The 24,915-nt window shown below is 44.0% G+C and overlaps 1 protein-coding gene across 1 annotated transcript in view; it reads left to right on the forward strand.

The window, feature by feature from the left end:
* Positions 1-24,915, forward strand: part of CCKAR (cholecystokinin A receptor) — a 116,536-nt gene that overhangs the window by 11,366 nt on the left and 80,255 nt on the right. Inside the window, exon 2 of the mRNA XM_073609106.1 lies at positions 5,148-5,399. Coding sequence (XP_073465207.1) covers positions 5,148-5,399 — 252 coding nt within the window. The remainder of the gene's footprint in view (positions 1-5,147; positions 5,400-24,915) is intronic.

A 24,915-nucleotide genomic window follows, 5' to 3' on the forward strand; every position in this document is an offset into this window, starting at 1 on the left:
CCAGACTGATCTCAGGCACTCATACATCACCGTGCTCCTGTGGCTGCTATCTCACTACCAGTAACCCACAAGCCGGTGTGGTACGAGAGGCTCTCCTCTACACGTCAGGTTCACTGACCAGGTACATGGCTGTACCAAACAGCCATGATGGAGCCTGCAAGAGGACCCTCTCCATTGGATGAGATACGCCAGCACCTCGCTTCACTTACCCAAGCAGTTACATCCCTGTTCGACTGGAGGGACGTGACTTCAACTTCATCCACCCTACTACATCAACCGGAAATCAGGCAAGCCCGCCGGTAGTGATGCTACCCCCCCAAAGCTTGAGTGCCAGCCCCTGTGAGGTTCTCCGGCGATCGGAGTAAGTTTAGAGCATTCCGCAATGCCTGTCAGCTCTACTTGGCTCTCTTGAGCCAAGGACATTTTGCCTAGAAGCTACAAAGGTGGGGTTCACCATTTCCCTACTGTAAGGAGAACCACAGACCTGGGATCATTGACTGCTGGAGGAAAACAATGCACAGCTAAATACTGTGCAGTTCTTCTTCAGTGCCATGTCTCAGCTGTATGATGACCCGCAACAAACCACCATGGCCGAAGCCACTTTGCATGCACTCCAGCAAGGCCGCAGAGCATTTGAAGACTACATCATGGAGTTTGGACATTGGAGTGCAGACACTGAAAGGAACAATGCAGCCCTGCGTCACAAGTTTTGTTTCTGCCTCTCAGAAAGACCTTAAAGACGAACTTGCTTGAGTTGGCTTAACAAACTCGCTGGAGGCTTTAATTACACTTTCTATTCAGATTGATCGCCGCCTACGCGAACGCAGATCTGAAAGATCTTTGCAATAGTTCAGACCAGTATGGATGTTGCCCAAGGCACCCATTCCTTCTAACCCCGTGTTTGGAAACTCGGCTCCATCTGCTCCAGAGGCACCTGAACCTATGCAATTGGGCCTGATCCGCCAGTCACTGACCCCGGAGGAACGCCAAGGCCGACGTCTGAACAATCTCTGTCTCTACTGTGGGGAAGCCAGTCACTACGTACGCACCTGCCCTGCTAGCTATGTAAGTGTCTTTCACTTTCTTCAATTAAACACCCCAACCTGTCTACCAGCTCTGCTCACATAGCTCTGCCTATTTCATTCCAGTTCCCGGAAAGAACCGTGTCAGTGACCACAATTATTGACTCAGGAGCTTGCAGTTGCTTCATCGACTTGTCCTTTGCAGCTCAGCAGCACATCCTGCTACATCCTAAGAAACAAGGACTCACTGTATTTCTGGCTGACGGGTCTTGCATCAATTTTGGACTTGTGACCAAGGAGACTTCACCGCTCCTGACCATCACTGCTCTCAACCATCAGGAACTCTTGCGCTTAGATGCAATTTCATCGCCACTATCTCCTGGCATCTTGGGCCTACCCTGGCTACAGGGTCACAATCCACATATTGACTGGGAATCAGGAAATAACAGATTCCTATCAACCTACTGCCAGACACAATGCAGGACAGCATTGCCTCAACCATCTGCTACTCTGCTGTGCATGGAGTCGCATACCTAACTGTGTCAGGTAGTTCCAAAATGCTACCATAAATATTTGGATGTGTTTAGAAAACGGGGTGCAGATACTCTTCCTCCACACAGACCTTTTGACTGCCCCATTGAACTTCTTCTGGGAGCGAAAATTCCCTTCGGACGCATCTTCCCTCTGTCTGAGCGTGAGTTGGGGGTGTTAAATGAATATATTGAGGAGAATCTACAGAAAGGATTCATCTGCTCCTATACCTCACTGGCCAGTGCAGGTATATTCTTTGTGGAGAAGAAAGACCAGTCACTGAGGCCATGTGTGGACTACTGTGATATAAACAAGATCACAGTAAAGAGCTGTTACCCCCTGCCTTTGGTTCCTGAACTTTTTCAAAGACTTAAACCTGCAAATGTCTTCACCAAACTTGACCTAAGAGGGGTTTATAATTTGGTCCGTATCTGAGAGGGCGATGTATGGAAGACCGCGTTCCATACTCGATTCGGACACTACGAGTATCTTGTCATGCCATTTGGCCTATGCAATGCACCGGCCACCTTCTAGTACTTCATTAATGATATCTTCAGAGACTTCCTGGATATTTTTGTCGTCATCTATCTAGATGACATTCTGATATTCTCCATATCATTAGAGGTGCAACGGGAACACTGAGACTGATCTCAGGCGCTCCTACGTCACTGTGCTTCTGTGGCAGCTGTCTCACTACCAGTAACCCACAAGCCGGTGTGGTACGAGAGGCTCTCCTCTACACATCAGGATCACTGAGCAGGTACGTGACACAAGGGTTCGGTCCCAATTGCTTTTGGGAAACCAACCGCTAGGAAGGAGATGAGAGTACCGACCCCCTTGCTACCGAAGAACTCATCACCACTCTCTGCTGTTTGGTTGCTATTACACTCCCATCAGTTCATGATTACCCGTAGCAATTACACTCCTCCCTCCAACTCATTTGCTGAGTTAACCCTTTGTGATGGCCTTCCATACTTACATTTAAATGCCCATCAATGCAGCCTTATTAGTGTCCATCTGCAGCCTTGTCAGTGTCATTGCAGCCGTTTCAGTGTCAGTGTAGCCTTGTCAGTGTCAGTGTCAGTGTAGCCTTGTCAGTGTCAGTGTAGCCTTGTCAGTGTCAGTGTAGCCTTGTCAGTGTCAGTGTCAGTGTCAGTGTAGCCTTGCCCCAGTGTCATTTGCAGACTTGTCAGTGTAGCCTTGCTGCAGTGTCATTGCTGCCCTGTCATTGCAGCCTTTCAGTTTAAAAATGGCGCAGACGAGATACAGAGCTGGATGTCCTGTGTATCTCGACGGCATTTGGCGGCTTTCGGCCACTCTCGGCGGCTTTCGAAACGGACGGGGCCCCCTATTGGCCGGGGCCCATGGGCTTCAGCCCAGTCAAGCCCAATGGTAAGTCCAGCCCTGCATGTGGGGAGCTAGCAGGTAGCTTGTGATTACATCTTCGCTGGTGGACTTCTTGATGCTTTCCCATGCGGTCCCTCTGACTCTCTGAGCCCAGCCCCCCCCCCCCCCCCCCTTTCATATGCAGCTCAGGCTGAAGGGCAGGATCCAGAAAAGCCTGGGAAAAATGCAGAACCTGCATTAACCCTTTCCCACCCAGGCAGTCCAGAATCTACACCTAATAGCAGCACCATTAGTAGTCACCTGCCTATATGATCCCTTTCTTTACTAAATAGAGGGGTCAAAGGCAGGCAGGATACTTCCATTTAACCACTTAAGACCCGGAGCATTTGGCTGGCCAAAGACCAGAGCACTTTTTGCGATTCGGCACTGCGTCACTTTAACTGACAATTACATGGTCGTGCAACGTGGCTCCCAAACAAAATTGATGTCCTTTTTTCCCACAAATAGAGCTTTCTTTTGGTGGTATTTGATCACCTCTGCGGTTTTTATCTTTTGCGCTATAAACAAAAAAATAGCGACAATTTTGAAAAAATCGCATTATTTTTTACTTTTTGCTATAATAAATATCCCCAAAAAATATATAAAAAAACATTTTTTTTCCCCAGTTTAGGCCGATACATATTCTTCTACATAATTTTGGTAAAAAAAAAATCGCAATAAGCGTTTATTGATTGGTTTGCGCAAAAGTCATAGCGTCTCCTAAATGTGCACAGTATAGGAGATATTCACCCTGAATGCAGCTGCTGTCATCAGCAGCGCATGTGCATGCCGGACCTTCAGAGCTTCTAGCTGGAACCAAGGGCTCCCACACACATGCGCTTGAGTGACGTCATGGTGGCTCTGACCACTCATGGCCCTGGAGCCCGTGATCCTGGAAGAAAGGACGGAAGAAGATATCAGCCCTCTCAGCGGTGAGCACGCGCTGCTGGGAGGACTTTGTTCTAAGGTAAGTATTTCATAATGTGCTAGTATGAAATGCATACTAGCACATTATGCCTTTGCCCTGCAGGGTTTTTTTATTTTGTTTTTTTTTCAGAGGTTTACTACCATTCTAAGGTTAAAAATGTTTTTATTTTTTTTTAATTTTTTATATATATATATATATATATATATATATATATATATATATATATATATATATATATATTTTTTTTTTTTATTAAGGTTTTTATCATAAAAATTTGTAGAAATTTACAAAAGAGAAAGGAGAATAAAAAAAAAAAAACTCAAAGTAGCAACATGAAAATTTTCAATAAGATCTATAGGTGCCCTAAATATACTTACAGTAGTAATATGTCCCTGAATATTAACATAGGTTACCGTGAAAAATATAAAAAATATAAATAAAGGTTAAAAATGTTTTAGAACCACTTTAACAGAGAAATATGCAGATAGGAGGAGAGTGTAACATCATCAGTCTGTTGCTTATCCTTTTATTGTCCAGTCACAGGCTGGAGGAGTGACAAGACCTGCAAGTGCTAATTAACTGCAGAAAACTAAAATCAGGTCTCCTGCCTTGACATATAGAACTATGCTGGGGAGGCAGAGTTCTTTAAATCCTAAAGGAGAAGTACAGCCAAAGCTCATGTGAAGTGCACTCCTGTGACCCATTTTCGGAAGACAGCGCGCAAAAGCCTGCTGTCAGCTAATGTTACAGAGCCAGTCCAGGCTGGGGCAAAATCGTGACAGTTGGGATCTGCTCACAACCCTAGACCGGCACCTCGCTCAGCGACCCGCTGAGAGGCTGAGCCAGCTGCTCCCGCCCCCACCACAGCCCATAGGCATTGAGCGCAGGAGGGCAGAACAGAGAACCAGTGACTAACAGTCACCAGCTCTCTGCTTGTGGAGCTGTGAGAACTGATCAGCGGTGTTTGATCGCTCAGTTTTCAGTCTTAGAGCGGGCGGGGGACAGATGCTGCATCCACCTACTGTAGGTAAGTATTATTTTGTAAAAAAAACAAAACCAGAAAAAAAAATTATCTTTTAAGAACAGTATGGGCAGAAGTACAATTCCATAGGCAGGTAAAAAAGCTCCCACCTATGCATCCTAGCTGTAAAAGAGCTCACCTATATGTACAGTATCTTATCTGTAAAAGAGCTCACATATCTTATCTGTATCTTTTTTGTGTGGACTTAGTCTACTGGGCATCATCCAATATCAAAATCTCAATATATTTTGTATTACAGATTTGCACACGGCAGTTCGGATAGTCCTCTATTCTCTGATCTTTCTGCTGGGAGTCATGGGGAACAGTCTGGTTATCGCGGTACTCATAAGGAATAAGCGGATGAGGACAGTCACTAATATATTCTTACTCTCGCTGGCGGCCAGTGACCTCATGCTTTGTCTTTGTTGCATGCCCTTCACCCTAATTCCTAACTTGCTGAAGGACTTTATCTTTGGGAGCACTGTCTGTAGAGCCGCCTTCTATTTCATGGGTAAGTCACCAGCCCTCAGTGTTGTAAATACATATCAACATACAAAGAGCAAACCGAAAAGACCTTGACTTGTACAAAACTTAGTAAAAGTGTTCACTAATTAAACAAGCTGTCCATCAGCCTAGCCAACCAAAAAACGTAGTACTGTTCTGTACTGTATTTGAAACTACATAAACATAGTTTAGCTGTGAAGTTCTTAAGCTGGCCATACATCTATTGAATGACTTGTATGCAACCATCCTGTTGAGTTTTTCCCGAATGATCAGTGCCGCCGGCTATTGCCAGCACCACTTATTGTAGCCTCAGGGCGGGGAAGTCTCCCCACTGTCAGAATACAATACAACAGCGGTAAGGATTCCCCCATCCACCTCAAATGTGTCAAGGGGGAAATGGGATCTTTTTTTTTTTCATTCAACTCGTTGGCTGAACGAAAAAATATGATCAATGTATGAGCTGTTTTAGTATTCTTGCACACTGAATGTTAAAATGTAACCAATACATGTATATCAGATTCAAAGAGGTCCAAGTCAATATTTACAGCAAATACTGATTCTCTTTAGCAGCACTTAGAGCGGAGTTCCACCCAAATTTTGAACAATATCTGTATGTATTCTCTTCCTGGCCTAGATGCTGACATGCCGTTTAAAAAAATTTAAATCGCCGTAATTACCTTTTTATTTTTCTATTCTTCTTTGCACTTCCTGGTTCTCCTCCCGTGGGAGTAGGCGTGTTTCTAGCCTCTCCCAGACTCCTGGGAGCTAGTCTCAGGCTTCCCAGGATGCCACTGAGCATGTGCGGGAACGAGCAGTGAATGCTGGGAGCACAGCATTCACCACATCCAGGAAATAAATGCTTGTGGGCTTCAAATGCCCACAATGAAGATGGAAACTGCCTGCAGTGAATAATATAAGTTATTCTTTCCGACGAAATCTGACACAGGCGGACATATTACACACAATATGTGAGTATGTAATGCTGAGAAGAAAAGTTTGTGAATGAACTCAAAAAAAAAAAGGATAGATAGATGGACCCCCGCTTTAGGTTTCATGTACACTTGGTCTACTTTGACCACATTTTCCGTCGGCCGGCAGTCAATACATTCCTATCCTAAACACGATTCTTCCACATTCAGGAGTGGGAGGTAAAGGGAGGTTGAAGCTCCCCTAACAGCAGTTCCTAAACTCTGGTAAAAGCCTATGTGTACATTGCTACATAGGCTTTTATGGAGTCGATTTTAGGAACTGTGGAAAAAAAACACCAAAGGCTCCTAAACTCAAGTTTAGGAGCTGTAGTGTACATGAAACCTTATAAAAGAATTATTGTGGAATATGCATCTGGACTATGTAAATAATTACAATAGTGTTATGTTTTTTTCTTTATTATTCTGTAAAAACATATTTTTAAATCAAATTTACAACTTGCAGCCAGCAGCAGGTGAGTTCCACGCAAGATGGTTGGTTTGGTATAGTAGTGAACAAGCAAGAAAGATCAGAATGACTTTATATCTGGTTTTGCCAGTTATACAAAGGTTACCAACAAGCATGCAGTCATCAATTAGCTTTTTATTGGAAACACCATCATTCTTTGCAAAGTAAATAGCATGAATACACAATTTTTTGGGGAAATAAGGACTTTATGCCTATATTACAAATAAACCTAAAAAAAATCAAAGTAAGAATAACCAAAAATCTTTATGCATTCCTGTACAGCTCATTTGGTTTTTTAATTTGTTTTTTTTCTAAAAGCAGAAACTGTGGCACAAAGCAATCCTCCTTTTATTAACCTCTCTATCCATGTCAATGTGGGCATTTTTGTTTTCTTCCTTCCAGTTTTCTTTTCTGTTACAGCATGGTGCAGTTTTCATCTTGCTGGTTTCCATCAATTTGTTTTTAGTCGACGGGAAGCAAATGAAAAAGCAGGGTCCATTTTCATTCTCTTTTTAATCTGTTTTCCATCTGCCTCTTCTGATTTTGTGTAATGATGAGTGAAAAATCAACTTGAAAGAGAAGGATTGAAATCAGGAGAAAGACTAAATGAAACTGCAAGCACTGTTTAAAGGGGGGATTCAAGCTGACCAAGGACTAACCAAAGAAGTATAAAACTGCTTTCAGACTGTATGCATTTTCTTCTAGTCCTTGTTTCTGCATTTTAGGACGATATAAAAAAACATGTTCAGATTTCCAAAGGTAGGATATACATGTTTGTAATTTCATTTGCAATAATAATATACAGTAACTTGAAAAAGTATTCATACCCCTTAGAATGTTCCACATTTTGTCATGTTACAACCAAAAACATAAATGTATTTTATTAGGGTTTTATGTGATAGACCAACAAAAAGTGGCACATAATTGTGAAGTGGAAATGCTAAATTGTTTTCAAAATTTTTAACAAATAAATATCTCAAAATTGTGGCGTGCATTTGTATTCAGCCCCCCTGAGTCAATACTTTTAGAACCGCCTTTCGCTGCAATTACAGATGCAAGTCTTTTTGGGGATGTCTCTACCAGCTTTGCACATCTAGAGAGTGACATTTTTGCCCATTCTTCTTTACAAAATACTCAAGCTCTGTCAGATTGGATGGAGAGCATCTGTGAACATCAATTTTCAAGTCTTGCCACAGATTCTTAATTTAATTTAGGTCTGGACTTTGACTGTGCCATTCTAACACATGAATATGCTTTGATCTAAACCATTCCATTGTAGCTCTGGCTGTATGTTTAGGTTCGTTGTCCTGCTGGAAGGTGAACCTCCGCCCCAGTCTCAAATCTTTTGCACTCTAATGCCGCGTACACACGACCGGACTTTCTGGCAGACTAGGTCCGACGATCTTCCCGACGGACTTTCGACGGAGTTACAGCGGACTTCCGAATGAACGGACTTGCCCACACACGGACTAAAGTCCGTTCATTTTGAACGTGATGAGGTACGACGGGACTAGAAAAGGAAGTCAATCTCGCCGCTTTTATCGGCAAGATTGAAACCTTGCGAGCCCCGTCGCAGGGCATACCAGGCCCTCAGGTCTGGTATGGATTTTAAGGGGAACCCCCCTACGCCGTAAAAGACGGCGTGGGGGTCACCACAAAGTCCATACCAGACCCTTATCCGAGCACGCAGCCCAGCCGGTCAGGAAAGGGGGTGGGGAAGAGCGAGCGCCCCCTCCTGAACCGTACCAGGCCGCATGCCCTCAACATGGGGGGGTGGGTGCTTTGGGGAAGGGGGCGCCCTGTGCCCCCCCCACCCCAAAGCACCTTGTCCCCATGTTGATGAGAACAAGGCCCTCTTCCCGACAACCCTGGCCGTTGGTTGTCGGGGTCTGCGGACGGAGGGCTTATCAAAATCTGGGAGCCCCCTTTAATAAGGGGGCTGGGATCTGGGGGCCCCCTTATTAAAGGGGGCTCCCGGATTCCGATAAGCCCACCCCGCCCGCAGATCCCAACAACCAACGGCCAGGGTTGTCGGGAAGAGGCCCTTGTCCTCATCAACATGGGAACAAAGTGCTTTGGGGTGGGGGGCCGCAGGGCGCTCCCTTCCCCAAAGCACCCACCCCCCCATGTTGAGGGCATGCGGCCTGGTACGGTTCAGGAGGGGGGGCGCTCGCTCATCCACACCCCCTTACCTGACCAGCCGGGCTCGGATAAGGGTCTGGTATGGATTTTGGGGGGACCCCTACACCGGTGTTTTTAAGGGGTTCCCCTTAAAATCCATATCATTGTCGCCTCTGTCTCACGCTCACTGCAATAGGAAAATGTGTTTTTCCTATTGCAGCGAGCGCGAGATTATACCTTGTCGCCAAGAACCAGCGCGGAAACATTCTTGCGGGCAGTTGCTGCAGCTGCCCTTGCATGGTATTTGGTCCGTCGGACCAGCATACAGACGAACGGGCTTCCTGGAGTTCCGGCAGAAAGATTTGAAGCATGTTTCAAATCTAAAGTCCGGCGGAAGTCTGATGAAGCCCACACACGGTCGGATTGTCCGCCGGATTCGGTCCATCGGACCAGTCTGGTAGAAAAGTCCGCTCGTGTGTATGCCGCATTACAGATTTTCTTCTAAGATTGCCCTGTGTTTGGCTCCATCCATCTTCCCATCAACTCTGACCAGCTTCCCTGTCCCTGCTGAAGAAAAGCATCCCCGCAACATGATTTTGCTATCACCATGTTTCACAGTGGGGATGGTGTGTTCAGGGTGATGTGCAGTGTTAGTTTTCCGCCACACATAGCGTTTTGTTTTTAGGCCAAAAAGTTCCATTTTGGTCTCATCTGACCAGAGCACCTTATTTCACATGTTTGCTGTGTTCCCCACATGGCTTCTCGCAAACTGCAAATGGGACTTCTTATGGCTTTCTTTCAACAATGGCTTTCTTCTTGCCACTCTTCCATAAAGGCCAAATTTGTGGAGTGCATGACTAATAGTTGTCCTGTGGACAGATTCTCCCACCTGAGCTGTGGATCTCTGCAGCTCCTCCAGAGTTACCATAGGCCTTTTGGCTGCTTCTCTGATTAATGTTCTCCTTGCCCAGCCTGTCAGTTTAGGTGGGCGGTCAAGTCTTGGTAGATTTGCAGTTGCGCCATACTCGTTACATTTTCAGATGATGCATTGAACAGTGCTCCGTGAGATTTTCAAAGCTTGGGAAATTTTTTTATAACCTAACCCTACTTTAAATTTCTCCACAACTTTATCCCTAAACTGTCTGTTGTGTTCCCTGGCGTTCATGGCGCTGTTTGTTCCCTAAGGTTCTCTAACAAACCTCTGAGGGCTTCACAGAAGAGATGCATTTATACCGAGATTAAATTACACACAGATGCACTCTATTCAGTGGCGTCACTAGGAGGGTACGGTCCACCCCAGGTGACACCCGCCAGAGAGGTGACACCATCCCTAGGATGGCAAAAGCCCTGGCTCCTTTTGGCAGTTTTTTTTCAGCTGCGAGATTGACACCTTGCAAGCCCCGTCGCAGGGCACACCAGGCCCTCAGGTCTGGTATGGATTTTAAGGGGAACGCCCCCTACGCCGAAAAAGACGGCGTGGGGGTCATCCCAAAGTCCATACCAGACCCTTATCCGAGCATGCAGCCCAGCCGGTCAGGAAAGGGGGTGGGGAAGAGCGAGCGCCCCCCCCCTCCTGAACCGTACCAGGCCGCATGCCCTCAACATGGGGGGGTGGGTGCTTTGGGGAAAGGGGGGTGCAGGGCCTCCGGTGCCGCGGCTTGCCTGTGTTTTCCTTCTCCTCTCTCACTATTCTGCTGCTGAGCCTGTGCCTGTCACTATATCTAATCTCTGCCCGCACTGTGTGTCCTCTCCAGCTGCCGCCTGGGGGTATCGTGTACCTGAGCTGCTCACCTGGGGGGGATTGAGGTTAGGATTGTGCTGCTGGACTAAAACTATATTTATATATGATATAGATATATATATATCTATATATATATATAGATATATATATATCTATATATGTATGTATATGTGTGTGTGTGTGCGTGTGTCCAGCAGTACAGCCCCCCTCCCCTCCAATTATCAGACCAGATCAGGGTGGGTGGCTCAGCTATTATACCTATAATACAATATAGCTTTGTCCAGCAGCAGCACCCCCCTCCCCCACCCAAGTGATAACCAGGGGGTTCAGCAGCACCAAGTGATAACCAGGGGGGGAGGGGCTTCTGCTTTACACAGCTATATTATATATTGGTATAGTAGCTGAGCCGCCCACCCTAAGCTGGTCTGATAACCAGGAAGGAGAGGGTAACACCATATTTTACCACACCAGGTGACACTGACCCTAGTGATGCCACTGACTCTGTTTACTAATTAAGTGCCTTCTGAAGGCAATTGGTTCCACTAGAATAAGGGGGCTGAATACAAATTCATGTCACACTTTTCAGATATTTATAAGTAAAACATTTGGAAAACCATTTATTATTTTTCTTCCACTTCACAATTATGTGCCACTTTTTGTTAGTCTAAAATCCCATAAAATACATTTATATTTTTGGTTGTAACATGACAAAATGTGGAAAATGTCAAGGGGTATGAATACTTTTTCAAGGCACTGAAGATAAAAGCATGTGCTTTTATTGAAAAAGCAAATTTCTTACTTGCAGAGATTTTTCAATATGGTGGGCAACCTCTGTACTTACGAATGATCATTCCCTTTTCTTCATAGAGCTGCCCACTGTACAATAACCAGTTGTCCAGTTGGATTAAAAATGTGCTTTTGGTGGTCTGGTAATCACAAGTCTGGTCTTTTCTTCCATTATTCAAAAGATCTGTCCATCCCTGGGCACCCTAATGTGTCCAGCAATATACCAATATTTTAAGTGGCAGGTTGGATTGGATTGATTGGGCCACATAGGAGTTTACAGTACGTAAATAAAAAATATTTCTGAATGCTGGAAGTACTCAGTATTACACTAAAACTTCGTATACACGATCGGATTTTCGTTTGGGAATTGTGTGATGACAAACTGTTGGCCTAAAATCCGACCGTTAGTACGCTCCATCAGATAACTGTTGTCCAACTTTCTGGCAACAAATGTTGGATGGCAGGCTAGTAAATTTTCGGCGGACAACGATGTACACAAGTCTGTCACACAAAAGTCCAAAGTACAAACACGCATGCTCAGAATCAGTGCTCACCAAACACGACATTAGCAGAAGGTGCCCAAAGGGTGGCCCTCAAGAGCTGAAATTCCACGTAGTACGTCACTACGTTTATGTTTGTTGGCCCACTATTGCGTACCGTTTATATGCAAGACAAGTTCATGGCACACGCCCTTTGGACAAAAGTCTGATACTTTATCTGCAGAAAATCTGATTGCGCATACGAGGCTTTATAAATCTTCTGACATGCTGGGAAATCTAAGTATGACTGAGAACCAGTTGCACTCCATGAAAGTTGCTAGCTGCCCTCACTCCTACCCTTCCAAGGAGGTTTCTCCACTGGGTGCTTCTGCACCTACTGTATGTTTTTTTATATAAATCCTATATATAAAAATTATATAAATCCTAAGTTAAGGTAGTGAGCACCCACAGAAAGTATAATTTGTTAAAGTATAATTTGTTTATTTCCCTTGTCTATACTGATTCTTAAAATATCTATTATGCCTGTGGGGCCAGTGCAGGTTTACATGACTGTCTGTCAGTCTATGTAGACTGCAACCTAAGCTGCTTATCAGTGGCGGCCCGTCCATAGGGGGCGCACGGGCGCCAACAACCCCCCCCCCCCCCCCCCCAGGCAGTCACAAAAAATATTTTTTTTTAAAATGGCCCTAAAAAAAAAAAAAAAAAAAAAAAAAAAATAGAAAAAAGTTCCTTAAGTGCACTGTGTTCGGCCGCCGGACACAGTGCACTATGGGAAGCGCCGCGTCTATGCAATCACGAGATTGCAGACGAGGCACTTCATTTGCAGGCTTTTGACCTGCCCTGTGGCTCAGTCCATCACTCTGGACAACTACCGCCCGGCGCCCGTAGGATACATACTATGCCGGGTGCTTTGATTGACATTGGCACCACCCTAGAACATGGGCGGTGCTTTCCATCCAAGTTAGAACGTCACTGTGCCAGTGATAAACCGGAAGTGACGTCAGCAGCTCCGTGGAACGCACGGCCGAACAGAGCACTCTTTATCTGCATAGCTTATAGGTGAGGTTTTGGTAATGACTGTAGAAGATGACAGGGGCAGGTGTGCTTACAGTTGGGATATGGCTTCTCATCTGTTATGGGAAAGGCATATTAATGGAGTGCTTGGTTCCCCACTTGGGATGGCACTGCAATTTCCAGCACCTCCTGGCACTGTAGATAGCTCTCCTCCCAGTGCTTACTTCAGTGTAGTACAGTGATATGAAAGGGTTACTGTAGAGAGGTAATATAGATTTGCATTCCCTATACAGAAATGTGGGCTGATCTGTATACTATCCTAGGCGCTGATCTATATACTATACTAGGCGCTGATCTATATACTATCTGTGGTGCTGACTTATATACCGTATCTGTAATGCTGAGCTATATACCCTATCTGTGAGGCTGAGCTGTATACTATGTCCTGTGATGCTGAGCTGTATACTCCTGACGCTATGGAGGTTATTTACGAAAGGCAAATCCACTTTGCACTACAAGTGCACTACAAGTGCACTGCAAGTGCACTTGAAAGTGCACTTGGAAGTGCAGTCACTGTAGATCTAAGGGAAAGATCTGAAATGAGGGGAAGCTCTGCTGATTTTATCATCCAATCATGTGCAAGCTAAAATGCTGTTTTTTATTTTCCTTGTATGTCCCCTTCAGATCTACAGCGACCGCACTTCCAAGTGCACTTTCAGTGCACTTGCAGTGCACTTGTAGTGCAAAGTGGATTTGCCTTTAGTAAATAATCCCCTATGGGTGAAAGCAAGTGCATTACAGGGGACGGAGTGGGTGGATTATACAAGGGGTGGGGCTTATGGGAAGTGGGGGGGTCAAATAGGAAGGGCGGGTCCGGTGCCCCCCCAGCCACCAGCCGCCACTGCTGCTTATACTTACGTGGACAGCGATCATGGGTCAGTTTCTTGTTGGAGCAACCTTTCAACTTTCTGAGAGTTGTAATTTGCACAGGGCTAAGGAGGTCCAACTCCTGCACACCATGTGAACGAGCTCAGGCCTGGCAGTTGACCATTTTGGAACAAAGCTTAGGATTATGGGAATCTTGTATGAGTGTCATGAGTAAATCTATACCCAGAAGTACCTTGTTTTTTTTTACTTCAGGTTCAATGGTGGATTAAGTGGTGATAAGGAAAGTGGGGTGGGGGGCACAGTGGACATATTAGCCAAACAGCCCGACATGTTGTTGAGTACACATAGAGCTACATTACAACTATATGGTAGCAACCAAAATATGTGCCATTCGGGATACAGATACTTTTACAATCTTCTTAAAAATCAGTACTACTTTTCAAACTATATTATGTCACTGTAGTGCTTTCCAATATCATGGAGCGTGAGGTTGGGCCTTAAATTTATTATCCAATGAACTTCCTGCCAATCGTCATTACATTTCATGTCAGAAAAGTTATGAAATGAAAATGAAGTTGAGTGATCACAATAATAATATTAGCAAAGCAGATAAGAAAAATGTAATTACACGCTCCAACTGCTATTAAGTCCATCTGACATTCAGTGAAGGTTATGTTAATATTGGATTAAGCCGTTTATATGTTGCATTATCTCCTTTCAACAAATAGATGGTGCTTGTTTACACCTATATAGAAATTTACGTATATTTTTACCACAGAAGATACAGTATATGACACTTTAGGAGTGGCCAGTTAGAAAAATGTACTTAATTTAAATTTAACTTCTACCATTTAGATGGAACAAACTGATTTTTGCATATTTATAGGAGAAAGGTAAAGCTTTTACATCTAGGTACACTATGCATTATTTACAGTATAAATAAATTGTAATTGTGAATATGTTATAAAATAACATAGCGCAGGACTGAGACCTGGCAGGTGGCAACTCATGTCTGCACCTAGAATCTCTCTTCTCTGTATGTGTAAGCATAATAACTTCAACCTAGTTGATTGGGAAGCGTAACATTTGACTGTATTGTGGCATAATAAAGATGTTTCTACTAGGAAGGCATGTATATTGATAAATCTTCTGACTGACTATTATTGGCTGATAATCGGAAGCCAGAATTGTTTAGGTTCTTGCCACTTGGTTTTGTTCAGACGCTGGTAGCATGGCTGATTAAGCTATGTAAAGCTTTAGCTTCATGCAACTCTCAGGGGTGTTCCAAAAGCCTAAAATGAAAATTCTACTCACTTGGTAGTGAGAGCACAGGCACCCCCATCCTGCATCCCTCTATGCAACGTTCCATGCCTTAAAGAACAGAGCATTGGTGCATATGAGACATTGGGCATGTTTATTCTCTGACTCTGTGAACGTCTGAACATACATAATAGGTGATGGGGCTCCAAGCATGCTCCAGAGAGAGGTTCTTAAAGATCATGTATCGTATAGTTGATAGTTGATCTGAGTCTGTTTTGTACCATTGTTTTGCTTTAAAGCGGAACTTCACTCTGTTAACATTATGCTGCTAGCATTAGAACCAGTGGTGGAACTACCGCCATAGCGACCCACATGGGTGCTATGGGGCCCGCTGCCTGAGTGGGGCCCGCACAGGGCCGATCCCAGGTGGGTGCGCGGGGTGCAGTGCACCTGGGCGCCAGAGAGGTGCGTTTGTCCTGGTGGGGGGGTCTGTAATAATGGAGGGGGGTTTGTCCTGGTGGGGGGGTCTGTAGTAATGGAGAGGGGTTTGTCCTGGTGGGGGGGTTCAGATTTGTGTCCCGTGTCCCGGGCACCTTCATTCTGGGACAATACAGTGTCCTGGAATGAAATAAGGGCACATAGCCACCCTGGTAAACACTGCCAAACTGGTTGCTAGGGCCGCCCCGCCCGCCTCGCATCTAGCAACCAGTGATGTCACTGGCAGAGTCAGTCAGAGGCTGAGTGTCGCAAGGGCCGCCTTAACCACAGCTGCCCTGCACATCGCTCCGAGTCCACCCACCTCCTCTCCTTCTCCGCCTCTGGCCGCAGCAGAGAGAAAGCAGCAGCCAGAGCCCAGTCCAGATTGAGCTTCTGTATTTCCTCCTCCAGCGGCATTCTGCTGTGCAGATCCATGGCAGCCTGTGCCCAGTGCAAGCCAGTCCCGGGGCGACTCCCGCTGCTTGCAGTTTATTGCCCGCAGCCAGACTTCTCTTCTCCTCCCGCCCGCGAGGGTGGCGTCCCGAGCCGCCCTACTGAGTGCCTGAGGGAGGGCCCCCCAGCCAACTTCCAGGTTTGTAATGTATTAGTATGCTCACTATTCTATGAGAAGTATGCTGAGCTCAGTGGAGTCCCTGCTGCTGGCCTATTCGTGCACTACATTTACAATTATTCCACTAGGTGTATGTTACATGTGTAGTGCTGACAATTTTTGCCTGTCTTTCTAATGTAATGTTAAAAGTATGGACAATGCATGTGATTTTTAGTTACGCCCCTGATTAGAACATACAGTATCTCTCAAAAGTGAGTACACCCCTCACATTTTTGTAAATATCTTATTATATCTTTTCATGTGACAACACTGAAGAAATTACACTTTGCTACAATGTAAAGTAGTGAGTGTACAGCTTGTATAAGGCCTCATGTATACTGCTGCTGGTAAACGGACGTTCAGAGGCAGTTGGATGCTTTTTTCAACTGCCCCTGAACTCATCCAATGTTTAACAGTGTACATTTTCTGTCCCCTAAAAATAACTTAACACACAGCCATTAATGTTTAATCCGCTGGCAACAAAAGTGAGTACACCCCTAAGTGAAAATGTCCAAATTGGGCCCAATTACCAAATTTGGTGTTATCGCTCTCACTCTCTCATACTGGTCACTGGAAGTTCAACATGGCAGCTCATGGCAAAAAACTCTGAGGATCTGAAAAAAAGAATTGTTGCTCTACATAAAGATGGCCTAAGCTATAAGAAGATTGCCAAGACCCTGAAACTGAGCTGCGGCATGGTGGCCAAGACCATGCAGTGAATAGATAAATATAGTGGGGTGATGGCGCTCCCTATACTTGATTGGGCGTGAGTAATTATAAAAAGAAATAAATTGAAAATAATAAAAGCCAATGTGCTGGCTCCACGGCGGAGGTGCCCAACCTAATTACCGGTTATGTGTATAACCAGGGGTGCTGTTACATATATGATCCCCTTACAAGGTGCATGGTTATTATACTTGTGGTAGTGATAATATGTGGATACACTCATCAAGTGTAAAAATATAACATAAGTAAAGTCCCTATAAATACCAAACCAATATAACTCATATATGTATAAACTTATCAGTGTACAGTGCAATATACAGTGATGAATTGATAATCTCCATACCTAAAATTTAAACAATAATACCATCATAAATAATAACAGTATGCCCATAAACCACCATACAGTTGACCAATTAAGTAAATGGTATGCAGCTACCAGGTTAAAAAGTCCATGAACATATTAGGTGAACTGTGTTCAAAAAATTAATAGTCCATAATTAGTGTATACAGATATCTTCAAAACGGTGAAAAGAATTTTCAAAAACGTGACTTGAGTGCTCTAAGTATCCTTGGTGACTTAGTGCTCCTCCTCAAGGGTCCCCACTCACCAGATCCAATCACCCCAAAGGGGCACTGCGCATATAGATATGGCCTCTGTGTTTTCCTTATCGGCGTGGTCGTTGGGGTTCCAAGGGTAATCCTCAGCATTCATAAGGGAGTAGAGCTTGGTCACTCATATAAAAAAGAAGGAATAGTGGACTCCCATAGTGTAGTAAATGAGATAAAAATTTTATTGCAACATATAAAATCTTCCAATAAAAATCTACAGTCCAGCAGCAACTGGCTAGTAGTATTCCAGCAGAAAAGTACCAAAAATATTGTACTCCCAGCTTTGGTGTAGCTAAGAGATTGCTACACCAAAACAATATAAAAATCGGCAGCCTGTGATGCTAGATGGAAGTGAGACCGCTTGTTTGCAATCCACCTGCGTTCCACCGACCCAAATTCCGGAAATGACGTAGCGTGCGTGGCGCCATCGTACGCGTTTCGTCAGACGTCCTCAGCGATGGTGCCCGCACGCCACGCACCACGTCATTTAATAGGGAAGCAGCCATATCGGTCCCGCCCCTCATAAACGAAGGCACCTATCATGGTGGGCTGTAGGAGGAACAACACGCCTGGTGTATCCCGGAGTGTCCGCAATGGTTGTATTAGTAAATTAAATTAATGTGCAGCGTCAGACATCATGGCTGATTTCCTAATAGGTTTGGATCAATTATACATCATAGCAAGACATTAGCATTAATAACAGATGATGATCCCAATATTCAGCATTACTAATTCATCAATACACCCTATGTATAGAACCAAGTATCCATAGTCTGCAGCTCACATGGGACTCCCCCTATGGGCCATTTCTATTCTCCCTCTCAGGATATGCTAACTTCATCACACCAGGTTAAGAATCATACAGAGTTCTAAATGCACAATGTGGGCCCTCAGTAGCCAGAGTTGGTAAATTCTAGATAAATCTATAACGGTGTGAGCGATATTAAGATGATACATAGATCCCATAATATATAAACCGTTATCTCTAGTATAAGTGAAGAGACAAAGGGACTAGAAGGTTATCTAGTGTAAATAAATATAAATAAATGTCTAGTGTAAATAAAGAGACAAAAGGACTAGAAAATTAACCACAGTCCCGCGCTGGGGGCCAAGGTATGTAATTACTATGGGCAGATGTGCAGATAATAAAATGCATACGGGTGCATTTCCAAGGTCCAGCCATAACACAACTCTAGTGTGAAACTAACCAAACTACATGGGGAGTATAGGCATAGGTCCCCGAGGTCAGAAACACATCTATATGTATGCAGCCATATCCATTAATATACCTCTCATACCCAGACCTCGCATGCAGGTCCTGAAGGAAATGGCTGGTATGGAGCCGGGGTTCTGGATCACCAGTAGAGGCAATACTCAGACTGCCCAACTACTTAATCCAAAGGCCTACCCAGATCACCCTCAGGGGTCAGCTATGAAACAGTTTAAATCAATATCTAGGTTGAGGCCCCTTGGAGCAAGGGACCCCAACCTAAATATCCAGGCAGTTTCATTTTGTGAAACGAGTGTGGTTTTATTGCCACCTCGCCAATGGTCCTTGATGCAGTCAATCCCATAAAATATCAACCCGTAGGGTCACGGTTATGTACTGCATCAAAATGGTGGGAAAGATGGTGTTTAGGGAACCCCTTTCTAATGTTTTTAATGTGTTCACGTTAACGCACATATAAGGGCCGAGTGGTTCTACCCACATATTGTAATTGACATGGGCACTCAATGACGTAAGTCACATGAGTGCTCTGACAAGTGATGAGTTTCCTGATACGGTATTCTTTGTAATCCGTCCTAGATTTAAAGGTTTCACTTTTACGGGGTTGTTTTTTACTGACCCTACATGGTAAACATTTTTGGCATTTATAAAAGCCCCTCATATCTGGAAATATTTGGGTCGACTTAGGAGGGTTGATGACATTATGCACTAAATAATCTCTAAGGGTGGGAGCCCTTCTATGCACCACCTTAGGTTTATTGGGTAGTATATTTGCTGTCCTCTTTTAGAATTGGCCAGTATTTGGTTAGGATATGTTCAAACTCTTTGTATTGGGTGTTGAAACCTGTGACGAACACCAGGTCTGTATTCTTTTTCCCTTTTTTAGATTTTATGAACAGACTATTCCGGTCCAAGTTTGCTATGTCAGTCTTCATCTTAAGTAACATATATAACTTATATCCTTTCTCCTGGAATCGCTCAATCAAGATGTCTGCTTGTTGTAAATAATCTTCAATTGTGGCACAATTTCTCCTCAGCCTTATAAGCTGGCCTTTAGGGATATTCCCTTTCCACTGGGGGTGGTGGCAGCTGGTAATCGGGATATACCCGTTTCTATCCGTTGCCTTAAAAAAGGTTTTGGTATATAGGCCCTCACCCCTCTTGAAGATTTCAAGATCAAGATACTCAATCTTATGATTGTCCCATTTTCCAGTGAAGGTTAGACCATACCTATTGGTATTTAAATCCTGCAGGAAGTTTTCAAAGGTCTCAGCTGTTCCTTCCCAGAATATGATCAAGTCATCTATGTACTTACGGTACACCTTCAACTGGGGTATTTCCTTAGCATAGATGTATTCTTCTTCCCACATGTTCATAAGGAGATTCGCTACACTCGGGGCTTGACGTGCACCCATAGCGACTCCTTTGGTTTGGACGTAATAATCTTGATTGTACCAGAAATAGTTGCATGACATAGCCAACTATAGGCCTTCAAGTATAAAGTCGATCTGTTCTTGTTTCATAGGGGTTAGCTCATGAAGAGCTTTTTCTACCCCCAAAAGTCCGTCTTGTTGTACGATACTTGTATACAAAGAGTTCACATCAATAGTGGCTAATAGCCAATCCTTTGCCCCATTTATATGTTGTAGTTCCTCTAGGAGTTGGGCACTGTCTCGTAAATAGGATTTTCCCATTCTTACCAATGGTTTCAGGAATTTATCTAGATATTCGCCCAACCTGGAAAACACTGAGTTAATGCCACTAATGATGGGTCTCCCAGGTGGCTTATGTAATCTCTTATGAATTTTGGGTGTATAGTAGATAACCGGGGTTTTGGTGGAACTAGAGACCAGATATTCCACTTCTTTATTATTGAGAATACCCATATCCTTCCCTTTTTTGACATAAGCTTTCAATTTCTTCTCGTAGGTACGTTTAGGATTCTTATTGAGTTTATTGTAGGGGTTCTCAACCCGGAGCAGATTCTCCATTTCTTTCTCATAATCCCTCTTATTCAATATCACCAATCCTCCCCCTTTATCTGCGGGTCGAATGACCACTTCTTTTCTTTCACGCAAGGCTTTTATAGTTTTCCAGACATGTTTTATTTTATGATTCCTGCGCTTATCCAGTTTCCTTAGGTCGTCCTCGACCATTTTTTGGAAGGCTCCCATACATTGATTCCCTGATGTTGTGGGATTAAAGGTAGAATTATTTTTCAACCCGGTATGCACGTACAGTGGTTCCCTTCTAATTTTTGTATCTTTATTCATAAACAAATGTATCTTGAGGTTCAATTTCCTCATAAATGTTTTTAAATCAATATACGTTTTGAACTTATCCAGGGATTTCTCGGGTGCAAACTTAAGTCCTAAATCCAGAATTTTCATTTCATCCTCTGTGAATAAAACATCACTGAGGTTGAAAATACCCTTTCCTAGTGTTCTCTTCTTCGTTTTCTTCTTCCCTCCTCACCTGGAGAAACCCCACCCCTTTTATAACAATAAACCAAAAGAGGAAGGCAGCGCTGGATCAATTGCTGGAATTTGTGAAGCCGGTGATCTCCACGGCAGATATCCCATATTTGAAGACCCTAATTGGAGGCATGAGGAGCACTTATAATAGGGAGCGAAAGAAGGTCCAGGATTCCCAGAGATCAGGAGCTGCAGCAGATGGCATTTATGTACCCAGGCTGTGGTACTATGACAGACTGCATTTTCTAGCAGGCCAGACTGAACCCAGGCCAGCACTCTCCAATCTTCCTTCAAGGCTTCCTTCCACCTCAGCTGAGGCTTCCAACTTCCAACCTGGGCCTTCCAGCCAGGAAGAAGTGGAAGAGCCCAGCTTGAGCCAGGTATAGCATTGTTCAACATATTTCTAGTCAAATAATTAATGTTGTTAACTAGATGTTATTATTGATCATTAATTTCTGATTTTACAAAGTGTTTTACATATCAATAGACAGTAGTGGCCATAAATGATTGGGACAAGAATGAAAAATGCTGGGGTCAGAATGATAGTCTTTTCTATTTATTAACATTCAATTTGCAACAGTCATGAGCTAAAAATTGTGTGTGATTGATGAACCAAAAACTAAAACTATGTCCCTTTGTCATACACAGGAAAGTCTCAACCAGGAGGTGTCCGTGGAAAGTTGCAGCCAGGAGGTGGCCAGGCCCAGTAGACTGCCCGAATCCCAGGTCCCTCCCCTCCGCCTCCAAAAAAAAAAAATCCCAGGAAGAGGCATAACCTGGAGGAGGCAGCACTTGGGCTATTTCAGAAGGCTACTGCGGCCCTCAGAACCCCCCAATATTCAAGAGGACTATGCCTACATGGCAGCCTGCAAAATGCAGTAAATGGAGGAGGGTCAACACCTCTTATGTGAGGAAGTTATCTTACAATCTTAAATAAGGTGTTGAAGGAAGAACTCACAAGCCAAAAACACGTTTGTGAGTTCAACCATGGTCCTCCTCCTACTCCTCCACCTCCTGCCACAACTACAACACCAGAGGCACAGCCTGGAAGCAAGCGTGGAAGGAAGACAAGAAAGTGATGGCCTGGGTTCAGTCTGGTCTGACAAAAGACGCAGGCTGTGTATGACCACAGCCTGGGGACAGATATGTCATCTGCTGCTGTTCCTGATCTCATGTAGTGCTGGACTGGATTGTGCTCACTATTATAAGGACTCCTCAGGCCAATAATTTTGACTGTAAAATAATTGATGTCTGCCCTGGGGTACAAAGGCTTCGCAAATTTCACCAGTTTCTCCAGTGTTGCCTTCCTCTTTATTTTGTTATGACCCATAATAAATGGATATTTCTTTTTCAAAAATACTTGCCTATGTGTTTTACTTCAAAAAGGACAGTTTGTTTGTGAATAGGCAGTTATCAGGAACCATGAATCAGACCGAGACAGAAGTATAGTTAAATCACACTTGTTTAATAATAAGGTAAACAGAGTAAGCGTAGTCAAAACATGCCAGAGTTCAGTAACCGGATCGGGTAGTCAGCCAAGCAAATGTCAGAGAGCCAGAGATAAACGTAGTAGTACAGCAAGCAGGATCAGGAGCCAGAAGGAACATCAGCTGAGCAAGTCTTCAACAGGAACGCAGGAGAAAGTCTCTGTGATGTTGACAAAGGCGAAGGAAGAGATCAAGTGAGCTGGACAACTTTAGGTAGGCAGGACTGATGAGCAGAATCAACAACAGCTGGGTAACTGTGGAGAGAGATTAGAGCTGGCAATTAGCCGACAGCTGAGCGGCCAGCCCAGAGAAGGAGGGGCTGAACCCAGCCCTGACAGCAGGTACATTTCAAAAATACAATGTCAAATTAACAAGGGAATTAAATTATGGAAATCACTATAAAAAAAACAAAAACATTTATTCATGAGATCACGAGAAATAATAAAGAAATCAGGTTGTCAGAACTCTGTGTGAATATCAGCAGCAAAACATCTTCATTATTCTAGCATTATAAAGAAGAAGAGAATGCGCTGCATTAAAAGATTTTAGCTTTGCAGCGTGACGAACGTGCTATCTCCATTACGAACGCTAGTTTTACCAGACAGAGCGCTTCCATCACGTAATTGATTCAGAGCATGCATGGAACTTTGTGCGTCGGAATTGTGTAAATACGATCGGAATTTACGAGAACGGATTTTGTTGTCGGAAAATTTGAGATCCAGATCTCAAATTTTGTTTGCCGGAAATTCCGACAGAAAATGTCTGATGGAGCCTACACATGGTCGGAATTTCCGACAACAAGCTCCTATCGAACATTTGTTGTCGGAATATCCAACTGTGTGTATGTGGCACAACAGTTGGAGACACGGAGGGAGATCTAAAGGAGGAATACACAACTTATACCGCAAGCACGGAAACATACAGCTGACACAACGAAAATAAGATCTCATGATTGCTACACAGTGGCAGATACTGTGAAGGCAAGATACCCCTGCGTGGGGTTAGTGGTTCGGGTGATTTTAATGATATAAGGACTATAAAGGACTGAAAAACAACCCCACACCATAATCCCCTCTCCACCAAATGATTTGGGCCTGTGCACTAAGCAAGGTCCATAAAGATATGGATGAACGAGTTTGGGGTAGAGGAACTTGACTGACCTGCAGAGTCCTGACCTCAACCCGATAGAACACCTTTGGGATGAATTAGAGCGGAGACTGCGAGCCAGGCCTTCTCGTCCAACATCAGTGCCTGACCTCACAAATGCTCTTCTGGAAGAATGGTCAAACATTCCCATAGACACTCCTAAACCTTGTGGACAGCCTTCCCAGAAGAGTTGAAGCTGTTATAGCTGCAAAGGGAGGACCAACTCAATATTGAACCCTACAAACTAAGACTGGGATGCCATTAGAGTTCATGTAAGTGTAAAGGGAGGTGTCATACTTTTGACAGTATAGTGTATTTAGTTCTCAACTTCTAAAAGAAGTGTAGTCACTCCAGTTAAACCAAATGCAATGTGTAAATAGTGAGAAGAGAATGCTGATTAGGGCTTAGGGCTGATAAGGCTGGCAAGGGGCTGCAGCCCTACCAACTAACCTGCCTAGCTAGCTGCAGATGGTTAGATTAAACTAATTTATTAATTTTACTAGTGTAAACTTTCTGAATTTAGTGATGTTTTCTGGATTACATTGTTTTCAGTAAATTATAATTGAATTTTGGAATTATTATTTTTATTTTAAATTTTTCTTACACAAAGCCACAAGTTTTTATTGTGCAGCATTAAAACCTTGGGCATTGTGTGGACCAGCCACTGGCATCCTAACAGACAATGATATTATTGGTTGATAAAGAGGACATCAGGCACCTGCACATCATTTTATTCGCCCCTCGCCCTCTCCATCATCACTGGTGTCACAAAATCTGAGTAAAGCAGGCCATAGATTATGCAATTTTTTTTCCTGCAACCACAGGCTGGAGTTGTCCCTGCCAGGAGACTACAATGTTTATTGCTAGTGGTTATAGCTGCTAGCAATAATCAGCCTTGGGTACAATCAGCCTGCCCATGGATGGCTCGAATCTCAGCCAGTCCCTGCTGAACTCGTAGAGATTCAACCCATTTATGGCTAGCTTAAAGTGGTTGTAAAGTTAGGGAAGAGTATTACTGCCAG

This window comes from Aquarana catesbeiana, linkage group LG01, assembly GCF_042186555.1.
Source record: "Aquarana catesbeiana isolate 2022-GZ linkage group LG01, ASM4218655v1, whole genome shotgun sequence".
NCBI classification, from domain to species: domain Eukaryota; kingdom Metazoa; phylum Chordata; class Amphibia; order Anura; family Ranidae; genus Aquarana; species Aquarana catesbeiana.